Source organism: Medicago truncatula, chromosome 7, assembly GCF_003473485.1.
Source record: "Medicago truncatula cultivar Jemalong A17 chromosome 7, MtrunA17r5.0-ANR, whole genome shotgun sequence".
In the NCBI taxonomy this organism is placed as follows: Eukaryota; Viridiplantae; Streptophyta; class Magnoliopsida; order Fabales; family Fabaceae; genus Medicago; species Medicago truncatula.
Genome location: NC_053048.1, coordinates 650550 through 666307, shown reverse-complemented (window position 1 = coordinate 666307; position 15758 = coordinate 650550). Strand labels below are relative to the sequence as shown.

Sequence of the window (15758 nt, the reverse complement as noted above, 5' to 3'; positions counted from 1 at the left end):
ACAAATTGCATTTTATTATATTTCAGGAACGAATATTGGATGGATTGAGTCTTGGAGCAAAAGAAAGGAATTTGGAGTTGATTCGGTACAAAAATACGAAGATTTGGAGACAAAATATATCTCCCCCAAAGTCAGAAGCTTGGCACGGCCCGTGCTAGGCTTGGCACGGTCGTGCCACACTCCAGAACTACTTTTGCTGCTTTTGCTTAGATTTTAAGCTACTCTGTTTTAGTTTACTTGTGGAACATTCTAGTGATTGCTTAGATTTTAAGTCGAATGTAAACTATAAATAGAGTAGCTAGCCATCACAAATATTCATCTTTTCTTGGAATGCAATATGTGACAATTGTCTTTCTAATAAAAGTTATTTTACTTTCTTGTTATTTACTTTTATGCTTTCTCTCTTCTTCTCCTTGTCTACAATGAACGTCAGTGAGTAGACTTCTCTCGTCTTGGGATTGTTGGATAAGTCTAATGACATAATCCTAATCAAACCAAGCTTTAAACCTTAATCTTATGTAACCCTAATTCCTTATCTAAATTCACCGCTTTAACATGGATCAACCATTATCAAACTGTGGAAACGAAAGTGGAGGGTTTGATAATTGTTAATCCATCATCTCAAAAATCAATTCATAAAACGAAAGTGAAGTTTTGATATTCGAACAAGTGAATTTAGACAAAGATTGTAAAGGCAGCGAAATAGTCTTTACAATCTTTGAGACATATAGTTTCGAACTTCAAGGATTCTAAATTGTGATCAAGTCAGCGAAATAGGCTTGGTTGCAACTTAGGACCAAAATCTAATAGTAATCAAGTCAACGAAATAGGCTTGGTTGCTAGAAGAACAAAAGAGAAACTGTCTTGAGAAATTAGGTCTAACATAAAGTTATAAGTTTAATAGTTTGGTTTGAGAAGGACTTGTCGTTAGGATGAACCAATAATCCCAAGGCTTTTATCTTTTCTTTTATTTTCTTGTAATTAAAAATCCAACCTTTTATCTAAAATTCTTTCATCTAATCATCATTAAAAGTTAATTGAATTCATAACTCCCTGTCGGAACGATACTCTATTTTCATACTACTTCGGTAAGACCGTGCACTTGCGGTTTTATCCCATCAGAAGGCTGGTTGAAAATGAGAAAATTTTAATTTTGAGTTTCTCCAGATTTTCAGTTTTTATACCAGCCACGTGGACAAAAACTAACGAGAAAGAAAACATTTGAAAGAATGAATTTTTTGACAAACGAAACAAAATTTGAGGGACTAATTCACCATTTTTATTAAATGTGAGACCAAAATGAAAAGATGAAATTAATTAAGGGAGCGATAAGCCTAGAATAATATAGCAAAATTCTTACAAATTGTCTTGGTAAGCAAGTAAGTATGCAAGCAACACACACTCAGTCAACACGTGTTTAAATCTGAACCGTGGAAAATTATCAGTGCTTCAAATAGTAGTATATTGAGAGTCAGAGAGAAATCGCAAAATCGAATTCTACTTCCGTCAACTTCATCTTCAACAAACAACCAAAACCCTTTCCTCCTCTAACAAACACAATCGAACAATGGCTGAAGAGAAAACTCGTCCCCTTAGTCGTGAGCGTTTGAAAGAGTTGTTTAAGTTTTGCGGAGTGAATTTATTTGTTATCGGGGTGGTTATTAGTTGCAGGAGTCAAGCTCAAAGTGACACTTTCTTCCAAGATGCTGAAGTGCAGTATTACTTTGAGCTATTCCATTTTGGATTTGAGATCTTGTTCAATGTGGCTCTAACCTTTGCCATATTGGATAACCCACCAATGCAGTATCTCATACCTTCACTTTTCATCATACTCGGTCATGGATTCTTAGCCCACTGCATGGTTAATCTATCCACTCTTCGACTTGCAATCGGAGAAGAGAAAGATCAACCACCTTGCCCTGCTTCCTCTCGCTCCGGTGATTCCTTCCGCACCGACCTGTTACGTTGGTTACCCGCAATTCTATGTGTTTTCTCGGTTGTGGCTGTGTCTTTTTGGCGTTATCAATATGGTGATGTTGCTAATGTTGGGAAAGGACCCAACGGTGCTGGTGCTGACTCTGGAGAACCTGATGATGCTGTGAAAGGACCCAACGGTGCTGGTGCTGACTCTGGAGAAGGACCCAACGGTGCTGGTTCTGACTCTAGAAAACCTGATGCCGGTGGTAGTCAGGCTTGGAAAACCTGATTCTGTTGTTGAAGTTCTTGTTGATGCTCCTCGCTCGACTCAAAGAATCCTCTCCTTCAAGCAAGAGTAATCACTTAAGTTGAAATTGGGTTTGTTTTACCCTTCTTTTGAAGTTAATAATCATAAGCTACTTTAGTTATTTTTCTTCAACTGAATTTTGTTCTTCATGAGTTTTATGATTTTGAATTGGATTCTTTATGGATTATGAGGGTTTGTGTTACCCTTTTTTGGAAGTTAGGTTATGTTATTCTTGATTGTGCTATGTCAAATTGACATTGTTAATTGTTTGAAAATTAATCAATCCCACAATCTATAGGAAGGCTTCACAGTACTGGTATTTTACTTTACAGTTGCAATTTTCTTTGGATCATCCAATCTAACAAGTTAAGGAGCATCATAAAAGAACATTTAAGAACTAAAGTGTATCATAAGCTACAATTAGAGCATTAGAAATCAGTAATAAAGACAGTGGTTTCTGAATTACAGAGAAAAAGGAGAACATGCTCAGTAAGATACGTCCAGAAATTAGCACAAAGCCAAAATGGCCACTAACTGAATAACTTCCTGGCCTCTTCATATCCTACTCTCCACCACAAAACTAGTTCGCATGTTCCTCCTTATCTAGTATGGGCTCAGTTCTATGGGTTGAGAAAGTGACTATATATATATATATATATATATATATATATATATATATATTCCATTCCTTAAGATTTGTGGTGGAGAGTAGGATTTGTGGTGGAGGTCACTTTCTCAACCCATAGAACTGAGCCCATACTAGATAAGGAGGAACATGCGAACTAGTTTTGTGGTGGAGAGTAGGATATGAAGAGGCCAGGAAGTTATTCAGTTAGTGGCCATTTTGGCTTTGTGCTAATTTCTGGACGTATCTTACTGAGCATGTTCTCCTTTTTCTCTGTAATTCAGAAACCACTGTCTTTATTACTGATTTCTAATGCTCTAATTGTAGCTTATGATACACTTTAGTTCTTAAATGTTCTTTTATGATGCTCCTTAACTTGTTAGATTGGATGATCCAAAGAAAATTGCAACTGTAAAGTAAAATACCAGTACTGTGAAGCCTTCCTATAGATTGTGGGATTGATTAATTTGCAAACAATTAACAATGTCAATTTGACATAGCACAATCAAGAATAACATAACCTAACTTCCAAAAAAGGGTAACACAAACCCTCATAATCCATAAAGAATCCAATTCAAAATCATAAAACTCATGAAGAACAAAATTCAGTTGAAGAAAAATAACTAAAGTAGCTTATGATTATTAACTTCAAAAGAAGGGTAAAACAAACCCAATTCCAACTTAAGTGATTACTCTTGCTTGAAGGAGAGGATTCTTTGAGTCGAGCGAGGAGCATCAACAAGAACTTCAACAACAGAATCAGGTTTTCCAAGCCTGACTACCACCGGCATCAGGTTTTCTAGAGTCAGAACCAACACCGTTGGGTCCTTCTCCAGAGTCAGCACCAGCACCGTTGGGTCCTTTCACAACATCATCAGGTTCTCCAGAGTCAGCACCAGCACTGTTGGGTCCTTTCCCAACATTAGCAACATCACCATATTGATAACGCCAAAAAGACACAACCACAACCGAGAAAACACATAGAATTGCGGGTAACCAACGTAACAGGTCGGTGCGGAAGGAATCACCGGAGCGAGAGGAAGCAGGGCAAGGTGGTTGATCTTTCTCTTCTCCGATTGCAAGTCGAAGAGTGGATAGATTAACCATGCAGTGGGCTAAGAATCCATGACCGAGTATGATGAAAAGTGAAGGTATGAGATACTGCATTGGTGGGTTATCCAATATGCAAAGGTTAGAGCCACATTGAACAAGATCTCAAATCCAAAAAGGAATAGCTCAAAGTAATACTGCACTTCAGCATCTTGGAAGAAAGTGTCACTTTGAGCTTGACTCCTGCAACTAATAACCACCCCGATAACAAATAAATTCACTCCGCAAAACTTAAACAACTCTTTCAAACGCTCACGACTAAGGGGACGAGTTTTCTCTTCAGCCATTGTTCGATTGTGTTTGTTAGAGGAGGAAAGGGTTTTGGTTGTTTGTTGAAGATGAAGTTGACGGAAGTAGAATTCGATTTTGCGATTTCTCTCTGACTCTCAATATACTACTATTTGAAGCACTGATAATTTTCCACGGTTCAGATTTAAACACGTGTTGACTGAGTGTGTGTTGCTTGCATACTTACTTGCTTACCAAGACAATTTGTAAGAATTTTGCTATATTATTCTAGGCTTATCGCTCCCTTAATTAATTTCATCTTTTCATTTTGGTCTCACATTTAATAAAAATGGTGAATTAGTCCCTCAAATTTTGTTTCGTTTGTCAAAAAATTCATTCTTTCAAATGTTTTCTTTCTCGTTAGTTTTTGTCCACGTGGTGCAGTGTAGACTCTGAAGTATATAACCTCGTGATCTTCCTAGCCCAGCATTTTAAAGAAATCATCTTTCGGATTTTATGGATAAAATTTAAAAGAATAATTTATCAGAGTTGTTATATAGGCTTTACCGAGAGGAGTGTTGGCCATCGTCATCGAAATCACGCTCTCTATCAGAACTCCTGCTTCTTGTATCATAATTGTAGTCAACACTTCGACTTCTTCCCTTATCATCATCTCTGTAACCATCCCTACCATAACGCTCCTCATAATCTCTACCATAACGATCTCCATCGCGATTGTACCGATCATCATCTCTTGAGCCCATTTCTCTTTCTCTTCCATAACCATAGGCATTTCTATCTTCCTCCCTGCTCGCATAACGACCTTCTTCATATCAATCACCATAGCTTCCAATGCTTGAGTGTGAACCAGGTCTATAAAATTCCACCTGGTGTATTATTGCGAAACCTGGTAAATTGTTTAAGAAAATTAATATTTCGTTCTGATTTTAGATTGAGTATAATGGATGTATACGCTGTTAGTTTTAAACTAACATCCAACGAGACCCACAAAATTTCCATGTCATACCACCAGTTTCAAAATGACATTACAAGAGTTGGGTGTTGTAGCAAAATAAAGGATTTTCATTGGATGTCAGCGTAAAACTCTGACAGTGCATATCCTTTAAATCCTTTTAGATTTATAATCCAGAAATAGAGAAGACAGATTATGGATTTTCCAAAACTGAGGGAAATTAAAAAGAAAATCTATAATAATAAACTACCTGATGCTTTATATAACTAGAAAATAACAATGTACAAGATATCAGTAGAATTGTTGAGAGGAGACTTACTTTTCCCTATTAACAGCAGCCTTCTGCCTGACCTCTACGATTCTTTCTTTATCATTCACAAGGATAACGAGATTCTGAGATTTTTTCCTGACATTGTTTCCTTGATCTCTTCCACTGGAATCAATATATTGAAAGTCGGACAAAGTCTGTTGATAGGAATATTACATTTTTATCAGGTTGCATTATAATACTTTACGGTCATTTAATCGAAACTAGGGACCTTGTGGAAATTGACTAACAGCATATAAATATTAGGTAAAAATTGAGTAAAAAAATTTACCGATATTTGATAATAATGTTCTCTGATCTCATCTATGACTCTCTCAGAACCATGAGCCACCAAGTACTCAAGTACTGTCAAAGCCTGTTAATGAACAGTGAGCAGTTAATACAGAAACGAAGAAAAGAGCTATTATTTAATATAGTAAGATCAATCAGTTAATGATGCACTGCAGAAGGGAAAAAAACAGTTCTTAATTTGCAACCATGCAATAGGAGTAACAACAACCAGAACATAAAATATTCCGAATTAGTACCTTGTAAATATACCGCCAATTCTTGCCAGTGTCGTTAATTTGTTTCCAGACTACTGACTGACATGATCATCTGGTATTCATGACTGCAGGTACACGAAAAAATGAGAGTCTATGCTGTGAAACGCAGAATATCTAGCATAAAATTTAGATGCCAAAACTTACGGGTTTCTACCTGAGCAATGTCTGCAAGCAGTGTTCCATGAGGACCCCATGGCTCATGCGAACTAGCATCAAGAACCTGGTAGAGGGGATAGAAATCAACAAATCTAATTTAGATTTTGTAAAATAAGGTTATAATACATAAAATTAAGGACATATGATCGCATGATAATATGGCATACTTCACGGAAATCCTTACACGCCAATTATTTACAGTTGATGTTACAGGTGTGTTAGTGGGCTTCTCCATTCTCTTTTCCTTCCTATTAATGGATTCAAAGTCAATGCCAATATCTGCTAACTGATTAGTTTTAGCTGCAAGTAAAGAGCATAATAGTTAACAGTTAGTCCAGATAAGATCAACATTATAATTGAAGTACATAGCAGAAGCTGGAGCATTGATAAGGTATAAGCACTCACGTCCAGATATGTTTAAATTAACCAGTCCCCTGCTTAATGTGTCGGCCCAAACTGTTGATTTTTGTTTCAACTTATCTTTGGATGGTTGAGAAACTAAAGAATGCGGTGTCGCTGAAACAGCATACGTTGAAGCATTGGGAGCAGGCACTTGATGGGTATATGATGAGCTAAAGGGAGCTGCATTCCCTAGTTATCCAAAGAAGCTCTGGTTGTTGAACTGTGATACTCGATCAGTTGGAGAGGGAGCAGCAGTAGATCCTCCATGATGGGGAAAGTTTGTGATTTGTGCTGGTTGTGCTGTTGGAGCTTGGGAAGTCATTTTCGAAGGAAAGCATGTTCAGGGTCCCTGTGGCAAGTAGTTCCCACTGTTCATAGATCCGTTATATCCATTTTGTGATTGAGATGTATCCAAGGAGTACAATCCATCGTAGGTATGATCACTTGTTTGTGCAGTAGATTGACCACCTTGAGAAGAAAAAGGTGGCTGCATAGAATGGCCAGTAGATGACGAAAACCCAGGCATGACAGGTTGACCAGAATGAGAAGGAAAGGGTTGTTGTGCATATGGACTGGTAAAGGCTGAAAAAAAGATGGATTAGACGCTGAAAAGCCTGGCTGGGAAAATTGACCACTTGGAAGGGTTTGTGCAGGTTGATTGGTTGCACATGAGAAACCTTGACGAGGAGTAAGTTGACCAGTTGGTTCGGAAAATGGTCCAGATGAATTTGAAAAGGAAGGTGAAAGTTGGTCAAAAGTAGGAGCTGAACTGTTCTGCTGTGATGTCATCTCAGGTATTGGTGCAGGAGGAAGAATGTCAGCCAGAATATCAGTTTCTGAATCTTGGGACAAAAACTGGGAGTTAGCAGAGAAAGGTTGAGTATGGTATAAGCAAAACGAGTGCTTCCGGCATTGCACTCCCCGAGGAGCATTGAATAATAATTTAGAACAGCCCACTCCTTAAGGAGGCTCTTCCTCATGGTTTTCCCATGCACGGATCTATATGTTTATACTTTCTTTAAGCTACCCAGGTTTTTGAGCTCCCAGCCACATTTCCTTTGCTATGATTTGCTGAACTGGCTTCCTCGTCCTGTCTGATTGCAAGAGGTTTTTCAACAGCATTAGCAGGGTGTTAATCCTCGTCTCCGAAACCTCTGCAATACAATGAAACATCATCAGAAAAAAAAGATAGGATTGCTTCCACCTAGACGAGGACAAGAACGTCTCCTAGACGAGGATTACTTCCACCTATGACACGTTAAATGAGATTATCAGACAAACACCATAAATTGAATGATGCATGTTACTGGCGATAATAAAAGACAGGATCAAATTTTACTCGCTGCATGGCTTCCAAGAAAAAAGATATGGAGAGTGCAGTAGCGAATGCATACATGTGTGCATAAGTTTTTAGGTATAGTCACAAGACATAAAGCCACCTACCTGCACGGTCACCGGCATGAACATCCGAAAATACAACCAGAACAAGGCCAGCTATGCAAACAATTACCCCAGTTATCTTCTTGAATCTATATTTTGTTTTCAAGAAAATCCATGTAAGAAGCATGACGCATGGAATGGACCAGCAGTCAGGTAGCATCACACTAGTAAGTGAGGTGTATTGATATGCCTTCACAACTGTACATAAGGTGAAAATTGTTCTGTTAGTCATTGAAACTAAGACGAGAAAAAGTCAACATAAAGCTAGTTTTGTTAAACTTTTTGACAATTTCAAATGATTTTGAGTGTTATAACTAATAGTGTCTCTCAGTAGTAGAAAACAACTTATGCACTTGAACATGCACTTCAACTTTTCCATAAACACCTATAAACTTATTAGTTTTTGGTCCTCATAAATTAGAACCTAAATACTTATTTCAATTGAGAAGCTTCCTTAATCTGGAAGATAATCCAAACTAGTAGTATTGTTTAAGCAGATTGCAAATATAAATGTATCAATACGACCAATACTTTCTAAATATTGATCATATTCGCTACCATCAAAGATACTTACCAAGAAAATTTGCTTCCACATCAACCAATCCAAGAAGTATATAATAGTACCATTTTGCATGTATTAGAACCAATATGAAGTTAACAAAATTCCCTTTAAATGGTTGACAGTGAGAGGAAAAACAAGGCAGAAATAGCATAACAGTTGATCATTTTGAAAGACAGAACTCCAAAACACTATTCTCATTGCAGAAATAAAAACAAAGAAAATGCCCCGTGTTTGAAGGGTTTGCTACAAACACTTCCCATAAATATTGAAAAATTAGCATCTCAACATTAGCCTCTTTAGCAAATAATAAAACCCCGTTCATAATTAGGGTATATTAGGATTTGACTTATTTGAGCTTATCTACTAAGATAAGCATTGTGAGACTATTTGGCAAAGCTTTTGGTAATAACTTATTTTCATTACGTTTCCTGGATAGCTTATGAAAACAGCTTATAAAAAACAGTTTGACTTTATTTTACGTACTGTTACAAGAATAGTTTATACAGAAGTGTTTGTGCTGTATGGCATAAGCACTTAATTAAGGGTCTGATTGGATTGACTTATTTGAGCTTATCTACTGGCATAAACACTTGTGAGGCTATTTGGGAGAACTTATGACAAGTTCATAAGCTGTTTTCAACATATTTTCATAAGCTCTCCAAGATAGCTTATGAAAACAGCTATTGAAAGATGTAACTCGTGTAAAACAGTCATTCACAAAGACAGTTGTATATTACTATCTCACTTAGCATGTCCTATATTATTATCAAAGGGAACATTAAAGGGAAAGTATAGAAATACATGTGAATTGTTACCTGCATTGCACGTATAGAAACCCCCATCAAAGAAAGTGGATAAACAGCGAGTTTATAACCAACTTGATCAAGTTCTTGAGGATTAAGTATTGGTGTTTTTCCACCTCGTTCAAGCATATTCGCCTACAAACATTCACAAACACAGAGTACACCACAACAAGTCAACCAAACCAACATTTATATTAACTTAACAGTAAATACTCAAGATGTCTTAGAATTGAAGGACCGTTTCAACATGGTTTTCTACATTTACCAATATTCTAAAATGATATATGGAATTGTAAATTGATGATCAAATTCGTCCCTGGGTCAGGATCTCTTATCATATGCAATTTTACTTGGTTTGACATTACCAACTTAATGTTGTTACAGTTCCCACAAATACAAACAGAGGAACTAATCTGAATAATAATATGTTGCAATTTCAACAATCACTTTAAAATATTGATAATAAGAAAGACCAAGTTGATATACTCCTACAATTTCAAAACATTGACATTTACGCGTCTATTTTATTTATTTATTTAAAACTAACAAGATTACACGACACACACACAAACGCACCAGTTTAGGAACACGAGGAGCAACTTGACAAAAAGCTTTCATCTCTTCAACAGAACCAAGTGCATCTATAAAACAAACATCAGCTCCAGCATCTGCAAAAAGCTTTGTCCTCACCAGTGCCTCTTCAAGAGACACGCCTTGGCGTGCATCGCTGCGAGCCACAATCACAATATCAGATCCACTCTCACTTCTAGCATCAACTGCCGCTTTAATTCTCATAACCGCCTCCTCTCTCGACACCACTTTCCGCCCGCGTGTGAGCCCACATGCTTTTGGTGACATCTAATTACCATTATATATATATATTAGCAACACATTGCACAATATGGATCAATTAAAGGAACAGCATTCTTAATAAATGATTCTTACTAATTGACAAATACATCTTGAAATAGTGAATCGATTACCTGATCTTCAAGAAGGATACCAGCAAAACCAGCATGAATAAAACCCTTAACAGTCCTCTTAACATTCATGGAATTACCATAACCATTATCAGCATCACCAATAACAGGAATATTGACAGCTTGAGTAACAAGACGGCCTTGATCGAGGATTTCACCGTAAGAAATGAAACCAGCATCAGGAAGACCTAAGCGAGTGGCTGAGATTGAGAATCCGCTTGTAATGCAGTAAGAGAAACCGGCGGATTCAATGAGTTTGGCGCTGAGTGCGTCGAAACAAGCGGGGCCTTGATGGCAGCCTGGTGTGGATATGATTCTGCGAAGGACCGTTGCTGCTGACTCTCTTGGGTTCGCCATTCATCAATCAATCTTTTTGGCTTGATCACTCTCTATGTACGTGGACTCGTCGGAGTCACTCTTACCCACTACTTTAGTTTTAACGGCTTTTTTTTATAGATTAAATGTTATATTTAGTCTATATCAAATACATTAATTACTCAATGAATCTAAAAAAGTAAATAGGATCAGATTTAGGAGCAAACCATCAAATTGGTCCATGTTTTTTAATTTAAAATGGTGTCTTTCAAACGTTTCTCAGATTGGTCTCTGACTCTTTAATTGTTTTGCATTTTTAGCCATTAGCGTACAGATAAGATTCAAAAGACGTTATGTCATTAACCACTAAATAATATCTAAAAAACATTGAGTCATTAACACTCAAAATACAAAACAACTAACAAAATCACTGACCAATCTGAGAAACATTTGACAAAGACAGAGACAATCTTGAATTATTAATATAGACAGAGACCAATTTAATAATTTATTCATATATTTAGCGACTAAAGTAAATATTATCTCAATTTATTTTAAACAATAAATTATTGACTTTTAAGAGATGAATGTATAAATTTTTCATACTTTCCAATAAAAAAATTATATTGGTTTGCTTAGCTATTATCTCAAGATACTCGTTACTATTTCCCTCAAAATAATTATAAGAATATTTATCAAAAAAAGTGTTTGTCTAGAAATATATAAAATCATCTACACATTATAAGATTATTTTAACGTCAGACACTATTTTAATTAATAGAATGTATAATTATAAAGACAATTTTGAAAATTTGATGCATTAAAAGATGTTTATAACTATTCGTTACACATTTAAAAGACAAAAATGACTATTTACTTAAAAAAAAAACGTAAAAGTTAAAAAATAAAATGAAAATATGTGCCAAAAGAAAAGTGACGAACAATTTTGCCAAATATATCGAATCATATTAAGTAACAGAGTGATATTGTCTTAAGTGAAATTGTTTGTGGTCTATTCAGTTACCTTGCTAGCCTGCTGAGCAACATGAAGTTATTTGGATTCTTGAGTTGGAATAATTGATGTTAGGTTGCAATGCACTCGATGTAGTAATTGCATTTGTAGTTAAGTCACTAATACATGAGTCATATGTGCTAGTTTTTTTATAAAGGAAGGGAAATTAGTCATTTTCTTTTTTAATAAATAACGAATAGTTACAATAGTCTATCAACGTATAGAAATTTCAAATTAATATCTGATTGCATGTTTCATTAATCAAAATAGTCTTTCGCGTTAAAATAATCACTCAATGATGTAAATAACTCTTTTTTTTTTTTTATAATGATTAATATGATAGTTTGTATTTATATGAACTGATACGACAATTATTAAGTATATTGAAGGATTGATACGAGAATATTAACACAACATTTTAATGTCATAGACTATTTTGGAATTTCAATATATCGAGAGACTAATATTCAGAAATGAAAATAACGATTTATCTTTTTTATAACGATGATCAATAAATTACATGTCGACATTGATGTAGAGGAATACAAATGTTTATTTAGAGAAAGAAGGAGTGAACAAACAAAGTGATCATTTTTATTTAAAAAAAAATTGATCATTTGTAAGCATGGATCAATATCAATATAACCTTAATTTTACAAGTTGACTAGTTCATCCTCAAATCGTAAAATGTCAGTCAAAATATTTCCTTGATAAACTTTAGCCATTAAAGGCTGTAATTTGCCACATTAATTGAATATTTGACCTATCACATCAATTTTACCATATTAAAAATTAATTTACCCATGAAATTTGATTCTAGATATGTATAATTTATTTTGTCATGTTTGATTGTTCTTTAATATAATTGAATTTATCTCCAACATTGATTCAGTTCGAGTTTTTTTATTTTAAAATTATTTTTTACATTTAAATTTATTATTCAACTCACTTTTACCTGAATATATTCAAACGTTATTATACTTTGCATTTCAACTCACTTTAAACTAGAATAATTTTTTATAATTAATTCATTAGAAAATAATTTTTATCATCGCATAACCAAACATTCTTTGCGTCCTTAAAAAAGGGTGGCCACCATTCACATGTAGATATGATTTGCGTAAAAGTAAGTTAGTGTATGTTTGGTTCTATATCTAAAGTTGGTTAAATTGATTATGAAGGTATAGAATTGATCCTTACATGTTTGACTGTTTTCTAGTAAAATTGATTTTGTGTTCTTATTTGATTCTACTTACAACTAAAATTTATAAATTTTTATTCTAAAATTGATTTTATACATAAATTTATAATTTAACTCATTTTTACATTAATCCATCCAAACGTAATCATTTTATCTTTAACTCACTTTTAATATGAATCAATTCAGTAAAAAATCAATTATTGTTGTGGTAGAACCAAAATATACACTCAGAAGAAATTTGTCTTTTGAATCATAACATAATGTTTTTTAAAAGGCAATTCCAAAATTTTGAATTCCTTCTACCAAGGTTATTGGATTTCGACATGATCATTGTACGCCACCTATCTCCAATTATCATAATTATTGGTACTATAAAAAGAGTAAGTTGAAAGTGAAGTGAGAGAGATGAGTTACGGATGATTCATAATAAAGAGATGGAGAGATTGAGACGTTACATTGTTGATACTTGATACAAAGATGATAAAGGCAAATGCGGTGCCTCCGGGGTACTGGGCCACTGGTTAAAGATATGAAAAAGAAAAGTATACAGTAGTTAATGCATTGAAATTGTATAATTAATTTATAATAAAATCAAAAACAGTTTCCTTTTATGGTAATAATTCTCTTTTATGATATGTTTAACCAGTACTCCGGAGCACCGGTTAGCAGGACCCAAATAAAAATTATATAACCACTACGATGAAAGTGAAGTGAGAGACATAGCGATATAATAGTATTGGAACTAGGGGTGTTCACGGTGCAGTTTGGTTCATTTTTAAGGCTAAAAGTTATCTGAACCGCAAGATAAAAAAATATGCGGTTTGGTTTGATTCGATTGACTTTTAAAATAAAATCCAAACCAAACCAATTCGATTTGGGTTGGATAGGTTGGTGCAGCTTTTTCGAGACAATACAATTTTTTATTTTCAACATTAAAATTGAGTTAAGAAGGTAAAGCACAACATATTTCCAGCAATGTTCCGACAATGTTTTTTATTTCATTCCACATTACAGTTTCATTTTCTCCAAACAACATAAACCAAATTAAAAATGTGGACATAAAGTAATTCTATTATGAAAGAAATGTAAAATACTAATATTTTATTATTCTCTAAAAGTCCAAGTAGCATATAAATACATTTTTGAAATAAAAAGCAAAGAAGAAACTTAACAATAGAAAAAATATGTTATTTTATAAAAGTTTCCATTGAGTTTCTATGAGTACTGGTCTAGGTGACATAGATTTAATTAGAATTTTTTTTATGTTGCGGTTTGGTTTGGTTTGGTTCGGTTGGTAAAATGAAAACCGCAAACCAAACCAAACCATGCGGTTGAGCAAAAAAGTGATCCGAATACATCCAAACCAAATACGGTTTTTTGCAGTTTCAGTTTGGGTTGGTTCGGTTCACGGTTTTTCTATTGAATTGGTTCGATTTTGAACACCCCTAATTGAAACAACTCTAATGATAAATTTGTAAAAGAAAAAAGAAATCTCTAATGATGCAGAAGAATTTATAAAAAGTTATTAATATTTGTAATTTAAATTTCAAAGAATTTATATCTTAAGATTTTAAAGGATTTAAAAGAACTTTCATGAATTTATAAGATTTCAACGAATTTGATGACTTTAATCAATTATTGAAGGAGAAATGTTTACACCACACTCTCTAATACAATGAGTCATGTCATTGCAATTTGTGAATGGTAAAATATATTTTAATTTTTTTTTTGAGGTAGGTAAAATATATTTTAATGACATGTGTAAGTTCAAATGATATAAGAGAAAAACATTATCACAAACAGGAACACGAGAGATTCTACAATTATTTTTATGAAATTAAGTTCAAATGACATTTACTTCTTACATCAATCAATTAACAATTATTTTCATGAAATTAAGAGTTATTTGTTAACTTTTATATTTTAGAAAATATTATTTTATAAGAAAAATGACTATTTCATTGTTTATAAGAGTCATATTTTTGCTATAAAAAAATTATATTAATTTTTTTTGTTGAAGGATATACTAATTTTTATATTTCATCGTAAAAAATAATAAAATCTAAGTGTGAATATTGTTAAAAAAAAAAATCTAAATGTGAATATTAAAATATTAAAGTGTGACATGTGTCCCTGTAAATATATATCAATTGGCAGCAACGTTGCAATACGTAGAGCTGAAATTTAAACTCCAAACTCATTACTTATTCATCTTAAATGATGAATTTCTAATCTCTAAATAACTGATCGGAAAAAGTTTAAGATGTCACTTAAGATTCATTCTAAGGAATCAATCATTAGAGTAAATTAATCAAGTATTGCTAAAATGAGATAGAGCATATGGGAATCACTTAAGAGGCTAGCCTTGGAGATGCCGTGAGGATTCATGAACAAGGAAATAAATTGAGCGGTGGTTAAATATTTGAGTGATGATCTAACCCATGGAATATTTTACCCCTTCAACAACGTAATTGTCTTGAAGACCTACTGTGATATAGTGATTGAGGACCCTATCCCAATGATATAATGTTTGTGATAGGGTTTGTGACGTTTCTTGAAGATATTCTCCTAACATGGAAGTCAAAGAAGCAATGCACATTAAACACTTAATATGTAATTTGGTTAGAAAAATACTTTTATTACAACAATCCTTGTACAAACTATTCTATTGTGAATTTGTGATGACTTTTTTTTTTAAAGGTAAAAGGGATTTTGTTTTATGATTGCACTCAAGTTTCTAAATCTGATATTTGGGAATAGATCAAGAATTTGCCCATAAGGGTCCGTTTGGTTCGAGAATTAGGAGGGGAGGGGAGGGGAGGGATTTTTACGGAGGGGAGTGGAGGGGAGATAT

At 34.1% G+C, this 15758-nt stretch overlaps 2 protein-coding genes across 4 annotated transcripts; both read right to left on the bottom strand.

Annotated features, from left to right (window-relative positions):
• Window positions 1–4750: 4750 nt before the first annotated feature.
• Window positions 4751–5967, bottom strand: LOC112416428 (clathrin interactor EPSIN 2). Its single transcript, XM_024770224.1, has 4 exons — window positions 5962–5967; window positions 5760–5843; window positions 5480–5625; window positions 4751–4994 (listed from the first exon to the last, which is right to left on the bottom strand). Exons 1-4 carry the CDS (start codon window positions 5965–5967, stop codon window positions 4751–4753), a joined length of 480 nt encoding a protein of 159 aa, XP_024625992.1.
• On the bottom strand, window positions 5567–10779 carry LOC11408481 (2,3-dimethylmalate lyase). Of its 3 annotated transcripts, XM_039828213.1 has the most exons (11): window positions 10380–10777; window positions 9973–10254; window positions 9409–9531; window positions 8606–8663; window positions 8035–8229; window positions 6595–7745; window positions 6374–6489; window positions 6178–6253; window positions 6016–6098; window positions 5760–5843; window positions 5567–5625 (listed from the first exon to the last, which is right to left on the bottom strand). In XM_039828213.1, the coding sequence occupies exons 1-6, from the start codon at window positions 10731–10733 to the stop codon at window positions 7615–7617; spliced, it is 1143 nt and encodes a 380-aa protein (XP_039684147.1). In that variant the 5' UTR covers window positions 10734–10777; the 3' UTR covers window positions 5567–5625; window positions 5760–5843; window positions 6016–6098; window positions 6178–6253; window positions 6374–6489; window positions 6595–7614. The 3 variants fall into 3 exon arrangements, with proteins under 3 accessions (XP_039684147.1, XP_039684148.1, XP_024625619.1); XM_039828214.1 differs by lacking the exon at window positions 6178–6253; XM_024769851.2 differs by lacking the exons at window positions 5567–5625; window positions 5760–5843; window positions 6016–6098; window positions 6178–6253; window positions 6374–6489 and having other exon boundaries at window positions 7701–7839; window positions 10380–10779.
• Between the last annotated feature and the right edge of the window lie 4979 nt (window positions 10780–15758).

Coding starts and splice junctions, on each gene's coding strand:
- LOC112416428 (XM_024770224.1), bottom strand. Junction 5,626..5,759: donor AACATTATTATCAAATATCG/GTAAATTTTTTT, acceptor TCCTATCAACAG/ACTTTGTCCGACTTTCAATA. Junction 4,995..5,479: donor GCTGCTGTTAATAGGGAAAA/GTAAGTCTCCTC, acceptor TTATGCGAGCAG/GGAGGAAGATAGAAATGCCT.
- LOC11408481 (XM_039828213.1), bottom strand. CDS start 10,733: ATGGCGAACCCAAGAGAGTCAGCAGCAACGGTCCTTCGCAGAATCATA. Junction 8,664..9,408: donor TTTCTATACGTGCAATGCAG/GTAACAATTCAC, acceptor GTTCTAATACAT/GCAAAATGGTACTATTATAT. Junction 8,230..8,605: donor TGTGGAAGCAAATTTTCTTG/GTAAGTATCTTT, acceptor CCTTATGTACAG/TTGTGAAGGCATATCAATAC.